The 16,896-nt window shown below is 41.9% G+C and overlaps 1 protein-coding gene across 3 annotated transcripts in view; it reads left to right on the top strand.

Annotated features, from left to right (window-relative positions):
- The window catches only part of LOC102104334 (VPS10 domain-containing receptor SorCS1), a 261,124-nt gene that overhangs the window by 225,659 nt on the left and 18,569 nt on the right, over nucleotides 1–16,896 (top strand). For all 3 annotated transcript variants that reach the window (XM_005520882.3, XM_088059513.1, XM_088059512.1), the window contains 5 exons: nucleotides 25–196; nucleotides 8,988–9,174; nucleotides 13,057–13,190; nucleotides 15,271–15,394; nucleotides 16,374–16,486. In XM_005520882.3, coding sequence (XP_005520939.2) covers nucleotides 25–196; nucleotides 8,988–9,174; nucleotides 13,057–13,190; nucleotides 15,271–15,394; nucleotides 16,374–16,486 — 730 coding nt within the window. The remainder of the gene's footprint in view (nucleotides 1–24; nucleotides 197–8,987; nucleotides 9,175–13,056; nucleotides 13,191–15,270; nucleotides 15,395–16,373; nucleotides 16,487–16,896) is intronic.

The following is a 16,896-nucleotide window of genomic DNA, read 5'->3' as shown; positions in this document are numbered from 1 at the left end:
ACGGCTTTCCCCATCCCTTTTCAGGTACAGGAAGGTTGTTTCCAACAACTGCACGGATGGGGTTCGGGAGAGGTACACGGCCAAGCCCCAGCAGTGCCCGGGCAAACCCCCCCAGGGGCTGCGCATCGTCACGGCCGACGGGCGGCTGACGGCCGAGCAGGGCCACAACGTCACCTTCCTGGTGCAGCTGGAGGAGGTAGGCTCTGCTCTGCTCAATCATCCATCACATTCATCTGGGAATCTGTGTGGCTCTGCCAGGCAAGGTCTGCAAAGAGACGGGGTGGTATAAAGTCAGCCGTGGCCAGGATGCGGCTGGGTGGAGTTTGCGCCAAAATTTATGGAGGTGAAAGCGTTGTCATAGTATTGTGGTGGCCAGGATTATGTCTGGGAGAAGTTGATAAAAACTGGGAATTCCTTTAATTTGGGAATTGCTTCAATTTGGGAATTTCACAAGACAACTGAAGACTGCAGGTTTGAATTCTGATCCCCCGCCCTTAACAGTGTTTTTTGTTTCCTGCTGTTTTTTGACACTGAATTTCCATAATTATTTTCCACTGACATTTAACCAAAGATGACAGATAGGCTACACATGCAGCTGGGTCCTCATCACACAACTTGGTACATATTGTTTAGGCATTTATCTCAAGATGTCCTAGGCAGGACTAAGTCTGAAATTCATTGCTGTTATGAAGGTGATTTGGACATTGATCTGTGTTTTTGTTGTATCTGTAGCTTGGTATTTCATTGTTCTTCTTCCTCCATTCCAGAATCCATAGAAAAAAGTATTTAAATCTTTTCACCTCTTCTTTCTTTTCAGCACTTCTTTATCTGTGTTTAATTGCAGGTGCACAAGCAGGAACATTCACAAAATAGCAGTTTTTTTCTTTTTCCCTAATCTAATTTGATTTCTTTAAACTTCTACCCCTTTTCCTCACTTACTGGCCAATAAATCCTAAAACAAGTATGCTTTAACACCAAGGGACAATGTACATCCCTTTACAGTGCAGAGTATTCAAGTGACAATGTACATCCCTTTTTAGTTTAGAGTTTAGAGTATTCAAGGAAATTACTTCTGACCGTCTCCACAGTAAATGCCATCTGTGAGGAAAGATTTTTTTTTTAACATCTCTATTATTGATGCTTTCCCCAGCAAACAGGTGTCCTGATTTGTAAAGGCAATACCATAAATCATATCTAACCTGAAGCAGTTTTTGCCCTGAATGTTTATTCTTTCCAAATTATGGTCACTTTATTTCAGTACTGACAGTCATATAACATAGTTACTATGATGCTGTAATAACAGTGTGAACATATAATTTCATCTGGCTAAATTATTGATTCCTGCATTTAAAGATGAAAAGGAAAAGGTCCAAAACAGAAGTCAGTCTCCAGGCTTTAAAATAAATAAAAAAAAAGTAAAAAAATATGCTCTTTTCATCACCTTTCTCTTCTGAGCAAAGTTTTGAAACAGACTGGGAGAAGGAGATGGATAACCTGAATACTCAGTCACAAAACTATCAAAGAATTATGCCAATAGTCAGAGGGAGAGACAATCACCCACAGTGTGGGAAACTCAGGAGAAATGTCCTGCTCTTTCTTCTGTGAGTGCTTCAGCTCACGTATTGTGTAAGAGACCCCTGACCACTTGGTCATACAGGGAGCTGCTGTGCATTGTTCTGTCTCTTTCATTCATTCTGATCTTTTCTGGCAGCTCTGCTTCAGTGTGCACTTCCAGAGTCTGGAAGCAACACCTTCTCCAGCATGAGATGGTGCCTCTCTCATGTTGGGTGTCAAGGACTACAGAACAGATGTTTTGATGAGTGAGTGAATCAGTTCTGAGGAGATCTAAAGGGAGCTCTTCTTCCAGTGTATCTGATAAAGAAGAGGTTAGGAATTGCTCTGAGGGCTGGAGCAGTATTGATCAGCCTCCAGCCTTTCCAATTACTCTCCCTGTTAGATGAGTCTTGACCTCCTGCTCCTAGATTTGTCAACTTAAAGAGCAACCAAAAAAGTCTTTGGGTGAATTTTACCCAGTCTGGCAAAGACTTTGTGTGAGTGTTGCAACAAAAGAAATGTTCAACAAACAGGAATATTTGTCCAGTGATGTGCAAGCTATAGGGGACTAAAATTTAGTTGAAGCAACAAAACTGTGTGTAGACTAAACCATTTAACCATATTACCAATTTAACTCTTTCAGTGACAAAAAAAAACACCACTCACTAGAAAACATCCATCAAAAGAACAAGCATCCTTTTATGAAATGGATATTGATTTCACAGAATAATTGAGGTTGAAAGGGATCTCTGGATCCCCAACCTCACTTCTCAAAGGGAAGTTCCTTTCCTTTGCATACAAGGCAGAGGTATCACAAGACAAGAATTTGCCAATTTCTATTTAGTTCTGTCCTGCACAGGAATATATCACAGTACAATCCAGGATGTTCAGTATCCAAAAAATCTATGCAACTTCATTTTTACTGAGGGGAAAGCATCAGGAAATTTAAAATGGGCTGGATATGTCACCTTGCACATCTTTTCCCCCAAGAGTGTGTGAAAAAAGCGTGCCCTATTCAACCCTTGTCTCCTGGAGTGGTGGGCAGTATTTTAGAGTGCTACATCGTGGTGGGGACCCCTCCTTTAGTGTGAGTGACAGCTGATATCTTCTAGGGTGTGAAAAAGCAATGGCCTTTCCTTTTGCATCTTAACATCTCCTGTATCCCTCTGAGACAGTTTGTTTGAAGCCTTCAAATCTGCAGAGCTGTTTCATACACTGCAGCCTCCCAGCTCACTTTTTTCATGTCCATGTTCCACTTGATCTTCAGGAACAAGAAAAGAAAAAAAGAGAAGCTGGTGAGCCCAGGTACAAGTTTGAGATTTGTGCTCCTGTTATCTTTCTGCTCCATCTAGGAATCCACCTGGGTTTGAAAAGAGAAACAGACTGCAGAAGCAGGTTCACTGGAGGCCCTGAAAATTCACTGCATCTCTGTAGTGGAGCAGATTGCTAGGAGGGCAGGGAGAGACAAATGGCAGCAGTAAAAAGCTGATGTTTTCACTCAGGTGTGGGATTTGGGCACAGGAACCGCAGCACAGCGGTTCCTTGTAGAGCTGGGTTGTGCCTGTGGTGATGCTGAGAGCCACGACTGTGCGTTCCGACAAAAACACAATGTGAGCAAAAGATGCCCCAAGAGAAGCCAGGACAAGGCATTCAGAAGTGTTCTGCTATTGAAGAAGACACAAAAGAAAATCATCACTGAAGTCTGTGCCAGTGGAGGGAGGGCAGGAAGCAAACCCAGGAGCACACTGAGCATTGCTGATTTCTGAGAGCTGGGATTGTGGCCCACTTTCTCTAACCCTGACTCACATGAAATTTTCCTGTGAAGCATTTATATATCTGGCAGCATATAAATATCATTAAAAGCAAACCCAACCAACAGGTCATTGGAAATCATCTGAATGTATTCTTTCAAATGTGATCCAAGTCTCCTGTCACCTTTTAGAATTTCTGTATAAATTCCTCTAAACTGCTTGCAAGGTCATGTTGCACTTAATATTTATGGTCCCATTATTGGAAAGGTTTGGCCAAGTTACTTGTCCAGTTAATCTGGGTATAGTAATCATGATATGGGTGGTGGGTATCATGATATTTCAGTGGGTGACAATAGTCAGGAATCATCAATATTGCTAATGATCATGTATTGCATTTTATGAAGTATTTTGGAAGTGTTTAATAAGCAAGGAATTGTACTTAAGCTGGGAATTTTGCTTTTAAATTTCCATGAGATAAGAAGAATGCCAACAGCATTACTGTCATTGTGTGAGAGCACATGAGAGTAGTTTTGCTTAAAAGCAAAATTTTTGTTGCCTAAACATGCTGCCAGTTTAAAGGTTAATCCTTTGTCCTGGCCTGGGCTACATGCAGAGACCTAGGGCTGGTAGCCCTCACGCTACAGCATTTAATAAGGGTCATTTCTCAGCCTAAAAACCAGAATATTTGCTTTATTTTTGGACAGCAGCAGAAGAAAACCAAAACACGAAGTTACAAAGACACTTTTCCTGCTTAAGTTATTCATCCCAGTGTCCTTGTCCTTGTTTTGCTTCTCTGTTGTAGAAAATAGAGAGATTTTATTAAGTGTGTGTTGCTTCTGTGTGTCTTCCTGATCACATGTCCGCGTAGGTCTCTTGCCTGTCACAACCACGATTGTTATTTGTATGCTGGAGATATTTGTGTGAACATCAGACACTTGTGCTGCTGTACTGCTTCAGCAGAGACTGAAAGCTGCAGCCTCCAGAGCAACGCTGTTCGGCACAATGGCTTTCAAACTTGCTTCATCTGATTGCTCACACGTCTTTGCTGAGGAAATGGACGGTAAAGACATTCAGGGCAGCAAGGTTCAGGGCTTTGACTGTTTCATTACAGATAATTCACAGAGAAACTGCCTCCTCTAATTTATTTTTTATCTTGATAAAATGACAGCCAAAAATCTTTGACATTCCAGGTCTGCCTCAGTTCTCACTTGGCAAAGTCACTCCACTGGGAGTAGATTTCGGCTTGCTTTTAACTGCTTGCTGCTGCTATGTGATGTTTGGATTAGACTAATGTGTGGGGAAAGCTAATTTGTTCCTACACTTCAGGCCACAGGCTAGAATTCAGGCAATCTGAACTCATTCCTGAACCACACTCTGAGCTCCTTCTGAATGACCTTGAGTAAGAAACTTAAACTTTCTGATGTTTTATTCCCTCATTCGAAAATAGAGCCTTGCTTTCCGCCTCATACCCCCCATGCCTTGCATTCGTGTAGTGATTGCTCATATATCCAGAGGACTCTCTCTTACCATCTGAACATACAAATGAAGCCCTGAATTTCCTAAAGAGTGCCGTGGCTCCCTGTTAATGGCAGTGTTGATACATGGCTGTGCAAGGTGCACTGTGTCTCAGGTACATTTAATGAGCTTGGGGATCCTGCTGGGGGCACAATGCCATTAACATTTCCCACCTCAGCACTATTGTTCAGTATTCAACTCAGCTGAAGCTTGTGGAGATGAGCTTAGCCTTGTTTTGATTGTTGATGTACTCAAATTAAAGATGCAAAGCTAGTAGTAATTAAAAGCATAGTCTGTTTTTGGCTTTTTGGTTTTTGTTTTTGTTTTTTACAGTATCCCACTGTGTTCCCTCTTTTGATATCACAAGATTGTTGGTAATGATTACAGAAATATGAAATGTTTATCCTAACTTTCAGTGCACTGAATCCCAGCTGTTTATCTTACTAACAGCACTACTCTCCTGTAGTAATACACAAATAACACAGTATGTGCCCTCCCCCATACCACTCTCATCTGAATTCTAATTGCATTTTCTGATGATGACAAGTTGGTTAGGAGAAATCAGAGCCTTCGATGCCTTTTTAAATCCATTGTTGAAATTCCATGAAATGTATGAAAGTGGACTTTGCCTTCCTAATGACACACAGCACCAGAGTCTTGTAATGCACTTCCAGTCACACAAGTTGAATTATTCTGTATAATCCTGAGAGGCTGTTACTGATTCCTGGGGCACAGAAGATCTAGTACTGTAAAAAGAGATCATAGCTGAGTTGAGCTGGCACAACTGGCAGTCAGGATGAATGATGTGATCAGTACAACTCACTATTTGCTGTTGAAAAAGACGTACATCTGAAAAGTATCAAGCTATTTGCCCTGTGAAAAGGCACCTATCTGTTCAATTTCTGATTTAAAAAATTAAGGCCATCTCTCTGAAAGCAGGGATTTACATAGGAAAGCATGTTTTTCAGTTCTTGATCAAATTGGATCTGAGTCTCTGTTAAAAAGTAAGAATATACTTTAAACAGATCTAGATTATAGGTATGCAATGTGTAGATATTCAGTTCCAGTGCAAATATCTTTGATTAATGATTTCTTCTGGTGACAGGAAAATGCCAAAGAGGGAAAGGGGCTAATCTAAAAAAAGCATAATAAACTAATCCATGAAAACCCTCCAACAGCAGCCTTGTATGTTTCTTGCAAAGGATAATTAAATCTATTGTAAACATCTCTAAGGAAGACACAGAAGTCGGCACATAATTAAAGACTTAAAAATGAAATCTGAAACATGGGAACCAAGATTAAAAACCTTGAGCTGTGTTTGTTCCATTTTTTAATACTTCCATTTAGATACAAATACTCAAAGTCAATAAGGAAAATGCATTATCACAACTTTCAGGGCAAGATCCCAATGGTGTATTTGAAAGAGAGAATCCTGCTAGGTAGGTTTCATATCTCACATCCACCAAAGTATTGAGAGCTGCATAAAAGTAATCAAAATATAAAAATATTGTTGAAAACTGTATGGGATGTTTCTTGATATACCTTTAGCAGGAAGCTTGACAGAGTTTTTTGGCAACGTCCAGATCTTGTGTGCACTTGAGGTTCCTTTGGTAAGATGCAGGAAAAAGGTGCACTTGGCTTAGGAGGCAGCACCAGGAAGGAGGGAGAGAGGAATATTTTGTATATACTTTGAAAAAAACCTGGACATTTAATGAGAAAATCCCTTAGAAAATAGTAAATTTCTGATTTATATTTTAATAACTAATGTTGTCTCGGTATGTCTTAATATGGGGCCTTGGGTAACTTGTTTTTAATTGTTAGGGCTTCTTTTCAGGCTAAAATTCTTAATGCTCAGCATATGCTTAAGCCTTTGGCTGCACAAGAGCCTTTATCAAGATTGTACTTCAGGTTATATCCAAGCTTGTGCATATTGCAGAGAAAGGGGTTACTCTAAAGAAAACACAATTAATTAATCCGTGAAAACACTCCAATAGCAGCAGTGTCTGTCTCCTGCAGGTAATGCGGGGAGTTTCATGTCAGCTTTAACTGGGCTAAAAGCTTCAGAAAAATCCTGTTGTGGAGTATTGAGCTTGACAAAATAAAAAGGAGGAGCTGGAAAAAGCAACAGGAAGGGTTTTTGCAAGATGTATGGATAGGCATCAAATTGTTGCAGAATAAAATTGCTCTTGGTAAAACAACCTCTTGCAAGTGGCTCTGGAGGGATGCTGGAGACAGAGACAGTGACAGCTGGGTTTAAATCAGGTGTGGGCTGTGTGGGAAATGTTTGGATTTTGGCTCATCTCCTTTCTCTTCTTGTCTTACTCTGCGCGTGCTCTTACCTGGCACAGATAAAATATTAGAACGAGTCAAAACACAGTCTCTTTGCTTTCCTGACTTTTCTCTCCCACTTCCTAAGCTAAAATTTTAAATGTCAGATTTTCAAAATGTGGCATTTTCAGAGGAGTGCTATAGCCTGGATCTTACTCAATGGAAAATGTATTTCCAGTTCAAAGGGTTTTAAAACAGGAAAGGCCAAAGCAAATGAAAAAGAGTGGGGAAACAGCAGCTGAAGCTCTTCTTTAATTAGATTTTCAGTTGTTTCTGTCAGCATCTTCTCTACCTAAAAATTGAAATCTAAATCTTGCATGCCTTAGAAATGGCTCCGTTCCCTCGCTACACCTGTAGACAGCATGAGTTTCGTGGCTATGGAAAAAATGAAGACAAGAGAAGAAAAGGTTCATTAGAGCACAGATTTTGACACTTGGAGAAGTGAGGCTATTCTAAAAGGCTGTCACCCTTTTCATCTTCTGCTGCTACCTCAGACATGTTGAGGAATATTCCACAACCTGAAACAGACTTCAACTGCATGACCTGGAATATCCTCAGAGCTGATAAATCCAGTGGGGTCACTATGGTGGCACAGTTTTAACCATGTGAAAAGCTTTTCTCCCAGCAGAATGGCTTTGCTGTTCAAAGACATAATCTCCTTTTGAGTAAGAAAAGACAACTAAAACCTGTATAATGATGGACCTGGAGGAATTGGGAGAGCATCAAAGGGCATTTCAGAGATCTCTGTATTTGGTCTGAGTCCAGCACTGGACTTGAAATAATAATAGTCCCCCTCTGAAAAGAGGTTCAGAGGTGATGTGTGGTCACTCCTGGCTGTGGAAGTGTATCCCACTTGGTGGCTTCTGCTGGCTCAGTCAAACAGACAGAAGTGCCCAGAGTACTGCACGGTGTTTGAAACTGCACATCTTTCTTATCACTCATGTTAACAAAGGACATAACTCTGCTCTAAAGACCATTTCCCCTGCCACACCTTCAGTCTGGGATTCTCCACAACTGAGCAACACAGTTATTTTTGTCTAATCTGTTTGGAAGCAACAGAGCTTCCAGCAGGGTGCCAAGGCAGTGTAAAAACAACTTTAGTCTATTAAAAGAGAGCATCTGGGAAAATTCGTTGCTCTTGTCACCATCAGGTAGAGCTCTGCTCCTTTTGCTTTCCATTCAGGCAAGCCTTCACTATTTCTGCCTTCACAACAAGTTATAAAAAGACAGAGAACTTGAGGAAGATAAAAGTTCTGTTACAATTTCCTCTTATAGTCACATACATTCACATCCCTTTCTGGTGTGGATACCTGTCTGATGCCAGCCACTCACACAGGTACCCTTGATTCCAGAAGGGGACTTGGGAATCCAGAGGACTGCTTCTAAAAGGAAAAGAGGGAGAAAAGAGAAGAAAGAAAAGGAAGAAGAAACAAACCCAAAGTAAATGAAATGTCATTTCAGCCAATTTTATGAAACATTATTAATTATCAGCTATTAATTTTCCATCATTCCAGATAGTGGGCACTGCTCCAGCGCACCAGGCTGTGGAGGTGCTCCACAGCAGTAGCCAGCAAGTGTGAACAGCCAGCATGAGTACCATGCAGAGCCAGAGGGGGGGTTTCCTAGGGAGTGAGGATGTTTAAAGGTAAGGCAAGATGCTGCATCTTACATGAAAAGAAGGGATCTTTAGCAGCCATGGTTGTGTGACAGGTCAGTGCAGACTGTTCCTCTGGTGCATCAGACCTTGTTGCTGTTCTCCAGTTGGTCCCGGTCACCCCACTGATCCCGTCTCTCAAAAGCAAAACAGAGTCTGTTTCCATCCTTTCTCTCTCACCACAGGGAGACCTCCAGAGATCCCTCTTTCAGGTGGATTTTGGAGACGGCATCGCTGTGTCATATGCCAATCTCAGCTCAACAGAAGATGGGATCAAGCACATCTATCAGAACGTGGGCATATTCCGAGTGACCGTGCTGGTGGAAAACAGCCTGGGCTCTGACAGCGCTGTCCTCTACCTGCACGTAACGTGTATGTATGTTCATACCCCTTCTTAGCTCCTGGTTTCCTTTTAGAATTACTGCTTGTAGCTAGAGGTGACATTTGGAATTTGGCAGCTGGGTCCACAATGGTGGGAAACGATGAGTGTTCCCCTGTCCCCCAGACAGACTGTTGATTCCAGACTGAGAGGAAACATAGATTCATTAAGGTTGGAAAAGACCTCTTAGATCATCAAGTCTAATCATTAATTTTTGCTTTTTAAACCATGTTTTTATCTCTAATTTTGGATAGTCTAATTTGGGACACCTCTAAGGACTGTCCTGAAATGCACTTTCATTACCAAGCTTATACTTCTAGAACAACAAAGACACCCAGGGATCTTTAATGATTTTTAAAAGCTTTGAATTTTACTTTGTGCATGTTTTTATGTTAATGAAACACACCCAGCTCTGGGATGGAAACCAGTGCATTTCAGTGTTTCTGTTGTCATAGGAACCAAAATATTTGTATTAAATAGTATTGCAAAAAAAAACCAAAACACCTAAAAAACTATCCTCACATTGCTTTTCTGCTATTCTTTTTAACATTTTTATACTTCATATGTGTCTGATTTACAACTGGAATGTATCCCAAGTTCTTGCATAAAACCAACATTGTAATCTCTCATATTTATTCTAGCACATGGTTATGAACCCAAAAGGTCAAACTATTTATCAAAATTTTGTAACATTTGTAATGGATTTTGTTTGGGGCCATAATTTTCTTTATATGGTGGAGTTTTTTTGTTTGTTGTTTATGTTTTCACTGTGTACCAGATTAACTGAGAAAAAAGGAAATTCCAAAACATGAAGTTACGTTTACAGAAATATTGTTTACCATCTACCAAACTAACTCCACATATTGTGCAGATGATTTGGCACATTCCCTACACTTTACCTCTAGTTTTGGGGTTAGTTCACACAGCATGAAAGCAGCTGCCTTTTCAGGGTAGAAGAGCAGCTTTTTAGTGAAGAGCCATTGTGTCAACAGATGGGAACAGTGGGAGGCAGGAGTGTGGGAGATAGCATTTTTATGAAGGAGAACTAGAGGAGCAGGAGCAAATATCCACCTGAATGTCCCCCTTCAAAAACACCTTTGGTTGGCAGGTGTCCAGCCTTTACCCACTCATAGTGTCTTTCTCATCTGCAGCTGCTCTAATGCATTTCTTGAGACACTGAAGGCTTATGAAGTGTTTTGGTTGCTTAAGCTATACAGGAAAGTAACAATATTCAGATTTGTTTGTGTGACTTAGCAGCTGATAGTGTATGTTTGTGTTTTGCATAGGTAATTGCCAGCACACAGAGTGATTATTGCAGCCAGGCCCAGATTATATGTGCCAGACTCCCTGGAGAAGTGACAGCTCTAAGGGATATGTCTCACCTTTCTCTACATGACAAGAATTAGGGGCTGCAAAACAGATCACAAATGAGCATGGTGCCGCTCAGCCTAGCAATAGACTTGCTGAGGACAGGGATGCACAGGAGATCCAGCCCTCTCCAGAGTCTAACACCCTGAGCCACAAAACCTCCTTATCCTGTTTGAATGCTTGCATTGCCACTCAGCCCTCTGCTGAGTATTCTGCTTGGGGTGTTTGAGCTTGGCCTTTGGGGAGTTTTGCAAAAACATCTGTCCTTAAAACAGACACACACTCTGCATTGTCAGAGGTACAGACAAGCAATGTGCAGCCTCAGCATCCAGAGATTTAGGAAGGGCTACAAACTGGGTGATCCCTGGTTACAGGGTTAATACATGAGTGTCTGCAGCCAGATCTGGGCCTTCCAAAACCTTCCTTACCTGTGGCCAGCACTCTTTCTGCAGGAGAAAGCTGCAGGCACTGAGCCTTCAGTGCTTGTGGTTTCAAAGATAAAAGTAAAACCTTCATGCCATGCTCCCCTCATGCTGCTGCAGCCATGTGGCCAGTGCACAGAAGCAGTGCCTTTCCTGCTCCAGGGATCCAGAAATGCAGGTTACTGTGAGACAGGGGCATTTTGAGCTGGATGGACAATATAAACTGTTGTATGTAAACTGCTCAAGCCAACAGCCTGTCTCTTAGATGTCCTGATACGTGAAAATTTTCTCCTGGAAAATTATCTGTGGATGCTTCAGATGCTTCAGAATAACATCACCTCTGCAAGTGAGCCTTTTGAGAAGCTTCTCCCTTTCAGTTTTCTACAGCTTGTACACACTTTTTTGTTTTCCAGGGACAGCTGAAGGCCGTAGCCTCCACAGCCCTGCATGAAGCTCAGAAATTCATTTTCTTGAATCCTCTTCAAACTTACCTGGGAGAAAGCAGTCTCCTAGCAGGAGGGCCTATCCAGAGTGAGCTATCCCCATCTGCTGGCCAGATAACAGCTCAGCTTTTCAGCCTCCTTGATCCAGCTGTGCTGGGAAATGTTCAGGCAGAATTGGGTTGCTTGAGCCATTCTTCATATCCCTTCCTAGCAGGTGTATGAGGAAAGTCCAAGGAGGTGCTGGGCATTCTCTGCTGTGCAGGATCGTTTGAGATCTGTTCAGAGCAGTGATACAGTAATGCTGGAGAGTATCAGATTTTTCATGGGCTCCATCATTACAGTTGTCACTGCATTTAGCTGGGGAAATTGCTGTTTTTCAGGTCTTAGGGTCTTGCTGACAGCAGGAACAGGGTGGTGATGGAAATGGATATGAGGAGGAGGATGCCATTAAAATCATAAGGGTGAAATTGTGGCATCTCATGAATTTCCAAGAGTGTTGATTGCTGCTTATAGAAGGCAAAATAAGCCATGGTCTCATGTATAAGCAGGCTTTGGTTAATCTGATCATGGATAACTCTTAATTGGGCTGCTTCAGCTTAAGCAGTGGCTGTGTCTACAACCCAGAGAAAGATGCATTTCACTAATAAATCAGGAACACTGGTCCTTATTCTGGCATTGTTTGTACAGTCTGATTTGAGAGAGTTTTTTTCCTCACTCTGCCTATTGTGTTACACAGGATGTTTTCTCCAGAATATTTGGTATTCATTTAGGCTGAAAAGCAAGGTCTAAGTGGTGATTAATGCATGAGGTATATCCTGAAAGATCCTCCCTGGAAATACATAAAATTCTCTAGCAATGCATCTCAACTCCATATGAACAATTCTCATCACTGGAGAGCTCGCAGATAGAGGATGTGTAGATGTGGCCTTAATATGTTTAAGGAACTCATGTCCTTATGTCACCTGAGGTTTCTTTATTTTTCTTTCCTTGTCACTCAGGACAATTGCTTTGTTCTCTTAGTGAACAGTCAGAACACATTTTAAAAATAATCTATAGAACAAGATTTAACAATAAAGGCCCATCTGTTTCCAGAAGATGGGAAATGTGTAACCCTGGGCATAATGTCACTTGTCGAATGAATTATGTTCTGTTTATGCTGAAGAAATAAAATCCTTTTATTGATGAAAAGGAGGGAGTATAAGGTAACATTAAAATGCAGACACAGTGAATAGCTGCCTTCAGAAGGAGTTTCTGCTGAAGTTCACCAAACCATAGCAGTTTTCAAGCAAAGATACTTCATGTCTACTGAAGCCCTTTGTCTGCACATTCTGATGTCTTCCCAGTGAAGGCCATATTCACACAACAGGGCACTGTCCCTATTGTAAAAGTCATATCAGCTCCTGACTTCATGACATTCATGCAGTAGAGAGCCCAAGCTTTTCAGCTCCAGGTACAGGGGTGGCTCCTGTCCTCTGAGGAACAGGTTTAACCCTTCCTCTCTAGAAATGGTACCAAGCCACAACAGTCTGTCATGTTCCACAGTGATTTGGGGAAGAATTTTCTTCCCTAAACCAATGGATATCCCACCCAGGTTGACTTTTCAGATGGAGGGAGAACTCACCTGCTGCTTCTGTCTCTGCAGGCCCCTTGGAGCACGTTCACTTGTCTCTACCCTTTGTCACCACAAAGAACAAGGAGATCAATGCCACAGCAGTGCTGTGGCCAAGCCAAGTGGGAACACTTACTTATGTCTGGTGGTTTGGGAACAACACAGAGGTTTGTATTCCTGATGGACTGAGGTCAAAATAATCCTGGAGGAGCTCTCTGACAGAAGAGGGAGGGAGAGAGGGATCTGGGAATGCTTCTATGTAGTCACAGATGCAAGAAAATGATAAACCAAATACCGAGATACTAATGGTCCTTGGAGGTACTGACATGGAAATTTAAGTAGTGCTTTGTGTGTGTGGCTGTGCCTCAGCTGCAGGGTTTATTGCAATTTCATGCAAGTTGCCAATAGCTTTCTTCCTTAAGAAAGGTGAGCATAGTTAACCAAAATCTGGAAGAGTTTCTACTGTTTTTCTTCACCCTCTTTTCTTCAGTAAGAAGAAAAAAAGTAGGGGCTTTGGAAGATTTTTTAGGACAACAACCTTTCAAGCTGAAGGTTTTTTTTTATTTGGAATTGACCTATGCTGAGCCCCAGCACCCCATGCTAAACCACATGTGCAAAAGCACCTTGCTGTCATGTGCTACAGGTGGATGAAATGGTTCCCAACACACCTCCCTGCCCCAGGGCTCTGCTCAGATATGAGAGTGTCATCCATCATGTTCTGCTGCCTCTGTGCTTGCACAGACATTAGAACTGTTACTTCACATATAATTATGGCTAAAGTATCCAGAAACCCTAATTAGTTTCTGAGGGGAGAGGTTGTCATGGATTTTGTAGAGCCAAGAGGGAGCTTCATAATCACACACGATTCTCTTCTGTATAATGCAAATGAATTTGATCAGTACCTTCTGCTTTATTTAACTCTTTGTGACTAAGGCAGAACCTGACTTTTTGTTGTTGTTGTTTTGCATTAAAAATTTTCCTCAGATGATGGAAAATGCACTGCTTCTCTTCTGACTATCTCCTCCAACTATTTCCCCGCAGCTAATTATTCTGAGCTTTGAACTTATGCACCGTGTTTGTAGTCCGAATTTATCTAGTCTGGGATTCAAGGTGTTGGATTTTGTTATGTCTTTTTGTGTAGATTAAAGAACTCTGTACTATCAGCAATCATCTCCCCCTAGAGGTACTTACAGGCTGTGATTGTCACCTTTTAACCTTCCCTCTGATCTCCTAAGCTCAAAAGTGATCAGGGTTGGTCTAATTCTGTTCTCATTGAAGTGTGGGTTTTGGTATAGACTACAATGGCAACAGTTTGACTTAATACTGGGTACTTGGAAGATCTCACCCAGAGTTGATTAACAAGCAAAAAGAGAAGTTAAGGAGAGTCTGCTGGAGGACACAACTCATTGATAAACTGGTTCACAGCCAAAGGGATCTGTTCCCTCTCAAGCATCAGCATTTACCAAAAATGATGTCTCTGTATCTGAGGATAACATGGGACAGCAAATGTGAAATCTTAATTTGGCTGGTTCTGTGTCGCTAAAGGACACAAAATGATTCACACAAATGTCTCTCAGTGATAGAACAGCAAAAGAAAAAACTTTATTCTCTGACTCCAGTACTTATAGATTCTTGACAATGACTGGATAATTAAGTTACCACCTTCCCAAGCACACTGGTCATGTGAAACATCCATCAAAAGATGTTTCTTAGAAGGGATGTGATAAACAACTTATGTTTATAGAACTTTCATGGGAAAGTAACTAAAACTGTGAAAACATTATCAGAAGGCTTTGGTTTTCAGGGTGACAGTTCTGCACCTTAAATAAAGCACTTACACTAGATTTAGGAAAGGAGGCTGCTACCTGAGCAGTGAGTGTTGCAGGCCTTTACATCAGGATCTGGGCCTCTCTGGGGAGTAAGCAAAGGTGGGCATTTTAACATGGGATCCAGAACAACCAACATGCTAAGTGGAAAGGAAGCATTGCAAATTCTAAAACATAGCTCCTTTGGAAATTTTAGGTTCCTTTTACCTTACTCCAAGCTTCAGGAGGACATCCCTGTCTGAGATTCGTGTGCTCTTTCCAGGAAATTAGCTGCCATGTCATAGGGCCCCTCCTGAGTCTGAAATTTGCAACCTGGAACTAACTCCTCAAACCATCCCAATATGTTAGAGAGCCAAACTCATTTTTGCTTTTCCTTTCCAGCCAAATTAACTGAATTTTTCCTTTTATGATGTATTTGCAGCCACTGATCACATTGGAAGGGAGCATCACATTCACATTTTCTGTGGAAGGGATGAACACAATCACTGTTCAGGTCTCAGCAGGAAACACCATTCTTCAGGACACAAAGACTATTGCAGTGTATGGTGAGTTCTTCCCCTTTAGTTTCACACAGGATTCTCCACAGTCCACATTTACAGAGCCTGGTTACCTGGCAGCAACAAGAGGTCTTTATTCCAGAATGCTTTGGGTGAGATTATAAATTGAATTCCAGTGTTACCAGTCCAGTGCAATATCTCTGAAGGCCACTGCCTGACATTAGTGCAGACTGACATGATTGCAGAATATTGATCTCCTTCCCAGAGCCCTGTGCATGTGCTCCATCACTCTTTCATCATCTTTCATGATTGTCAAAATGTTAGTTTGTTTTGTAAGCTGGTTTTCCCCCTTCTTGGCCAGCAGAGGCCTCTTAACTCACAGAAAAGCTGCTCAGCTTGAAAGACAAATCAATGCTGTGTGCCACAGTTCTGCACAGAAATCTGTACTGATTTGACATTATTGTCGTGCGTCAGAAGCAGTTAGGGCACACAAATACCATCTAGTGTAGATGGAGCCTAAAACCCACTGGGGATCCCAGTTTTAGCTGATAGTGATCGCTGTGGGCACCTCTGTTAACAGCAGCAGAGATTGGGTACATTTTCCAAGGCTACTCCTCTCCCCACATTTATCCCTGTTCCATTCCAATTAAGATCTCCAGGATTTGGGGCACGTCTATGAGAGTCCAGTCACAGCTTCCTACGCAGGGCGTGCCTGCTCCAGAAGTCAAATTGAAGGTAACATTTTATTTACATTCCCAACACAGCTCCCTTTGCAGTGCTATTCATCCACTCAAGCAAGGACTGATCACCTTTTTCAGTTCCAAGACACTCAAGTAATGAATCTCCCAGATTCTCCACATCTCTCAGGGAGACTCTCAGGTGCTCTGCTGGATTCCCTCAGTCTGTGCACCATCTGCATATTGATTAAGCAAAACATGAGCTGCATCAGGTTTCACAAAGTTCTGACCCCTCATTTGGCATTAAAGCGTTTCAGTCTTTACTCACCACTCTGTCATTGCATCTGCAGAGAAATTTCAGTCCCTGAGGTTATCGTTCTCTCCAAACCTTGACGAGTACAACCCAGATATCCCAGAGTGGAGAAGGGACATCAGCAGAGTAGTCAAGAGAGCTCTGGTGGAGGTAAGCTGTGTGCATAACCTGTGTTACAGGGGTTCTGGTTCCTGGTTTGTTCCTTCACTAGGACTGGATCAGCTGGTCTCTCAAGGTGTCTCTGTTTCCACCACGCAGAAATGGAGAACTGAAGCATTTGAGGCCAGCATCCTAAATTTTAGACAGGTGAAATGATGTCATCCTATGACAATCTGGTGCCCAGAGTCAGCCTTCAGTGTAAAGCAACGGTGTTCTGATGGAATTGCAGATATGCTGTAAAAAACTTGTGAGACCAAAAATTAAACAATCTTTTCTACACAGAAGAGCACCAGAACAAGTACTTTAAATCCTTCATATGGCACAAGGCTCACAGGGCAGGACTGGATGCTGGTTTTCCCATCAACACTGTACAGAAACTGAAGTTCTTTCTTTAAATATGG

The sequence above is a fragment of the Pseudopodoces humilis genome, chromosome 9 (genome assembly GCF_049639895.1).
Source record: "Pseudopodoces humilis isolate 2021_Gansu_Grassland_sample_001 chromosome 9, ASM4963989v1, whole genome shotgun sequence".
Classification (NCBI taxonomy): Eukaryota; Metazoa; Chordata; class Aves; order Passeriformes; family Paridae; genus Pseudopodoces; species Pseudopodoces humilis.
Note: the sequence above shows the minus strand (reverse complement) of the source record. Positions and strands in the feature narration are given on the sequence as shown.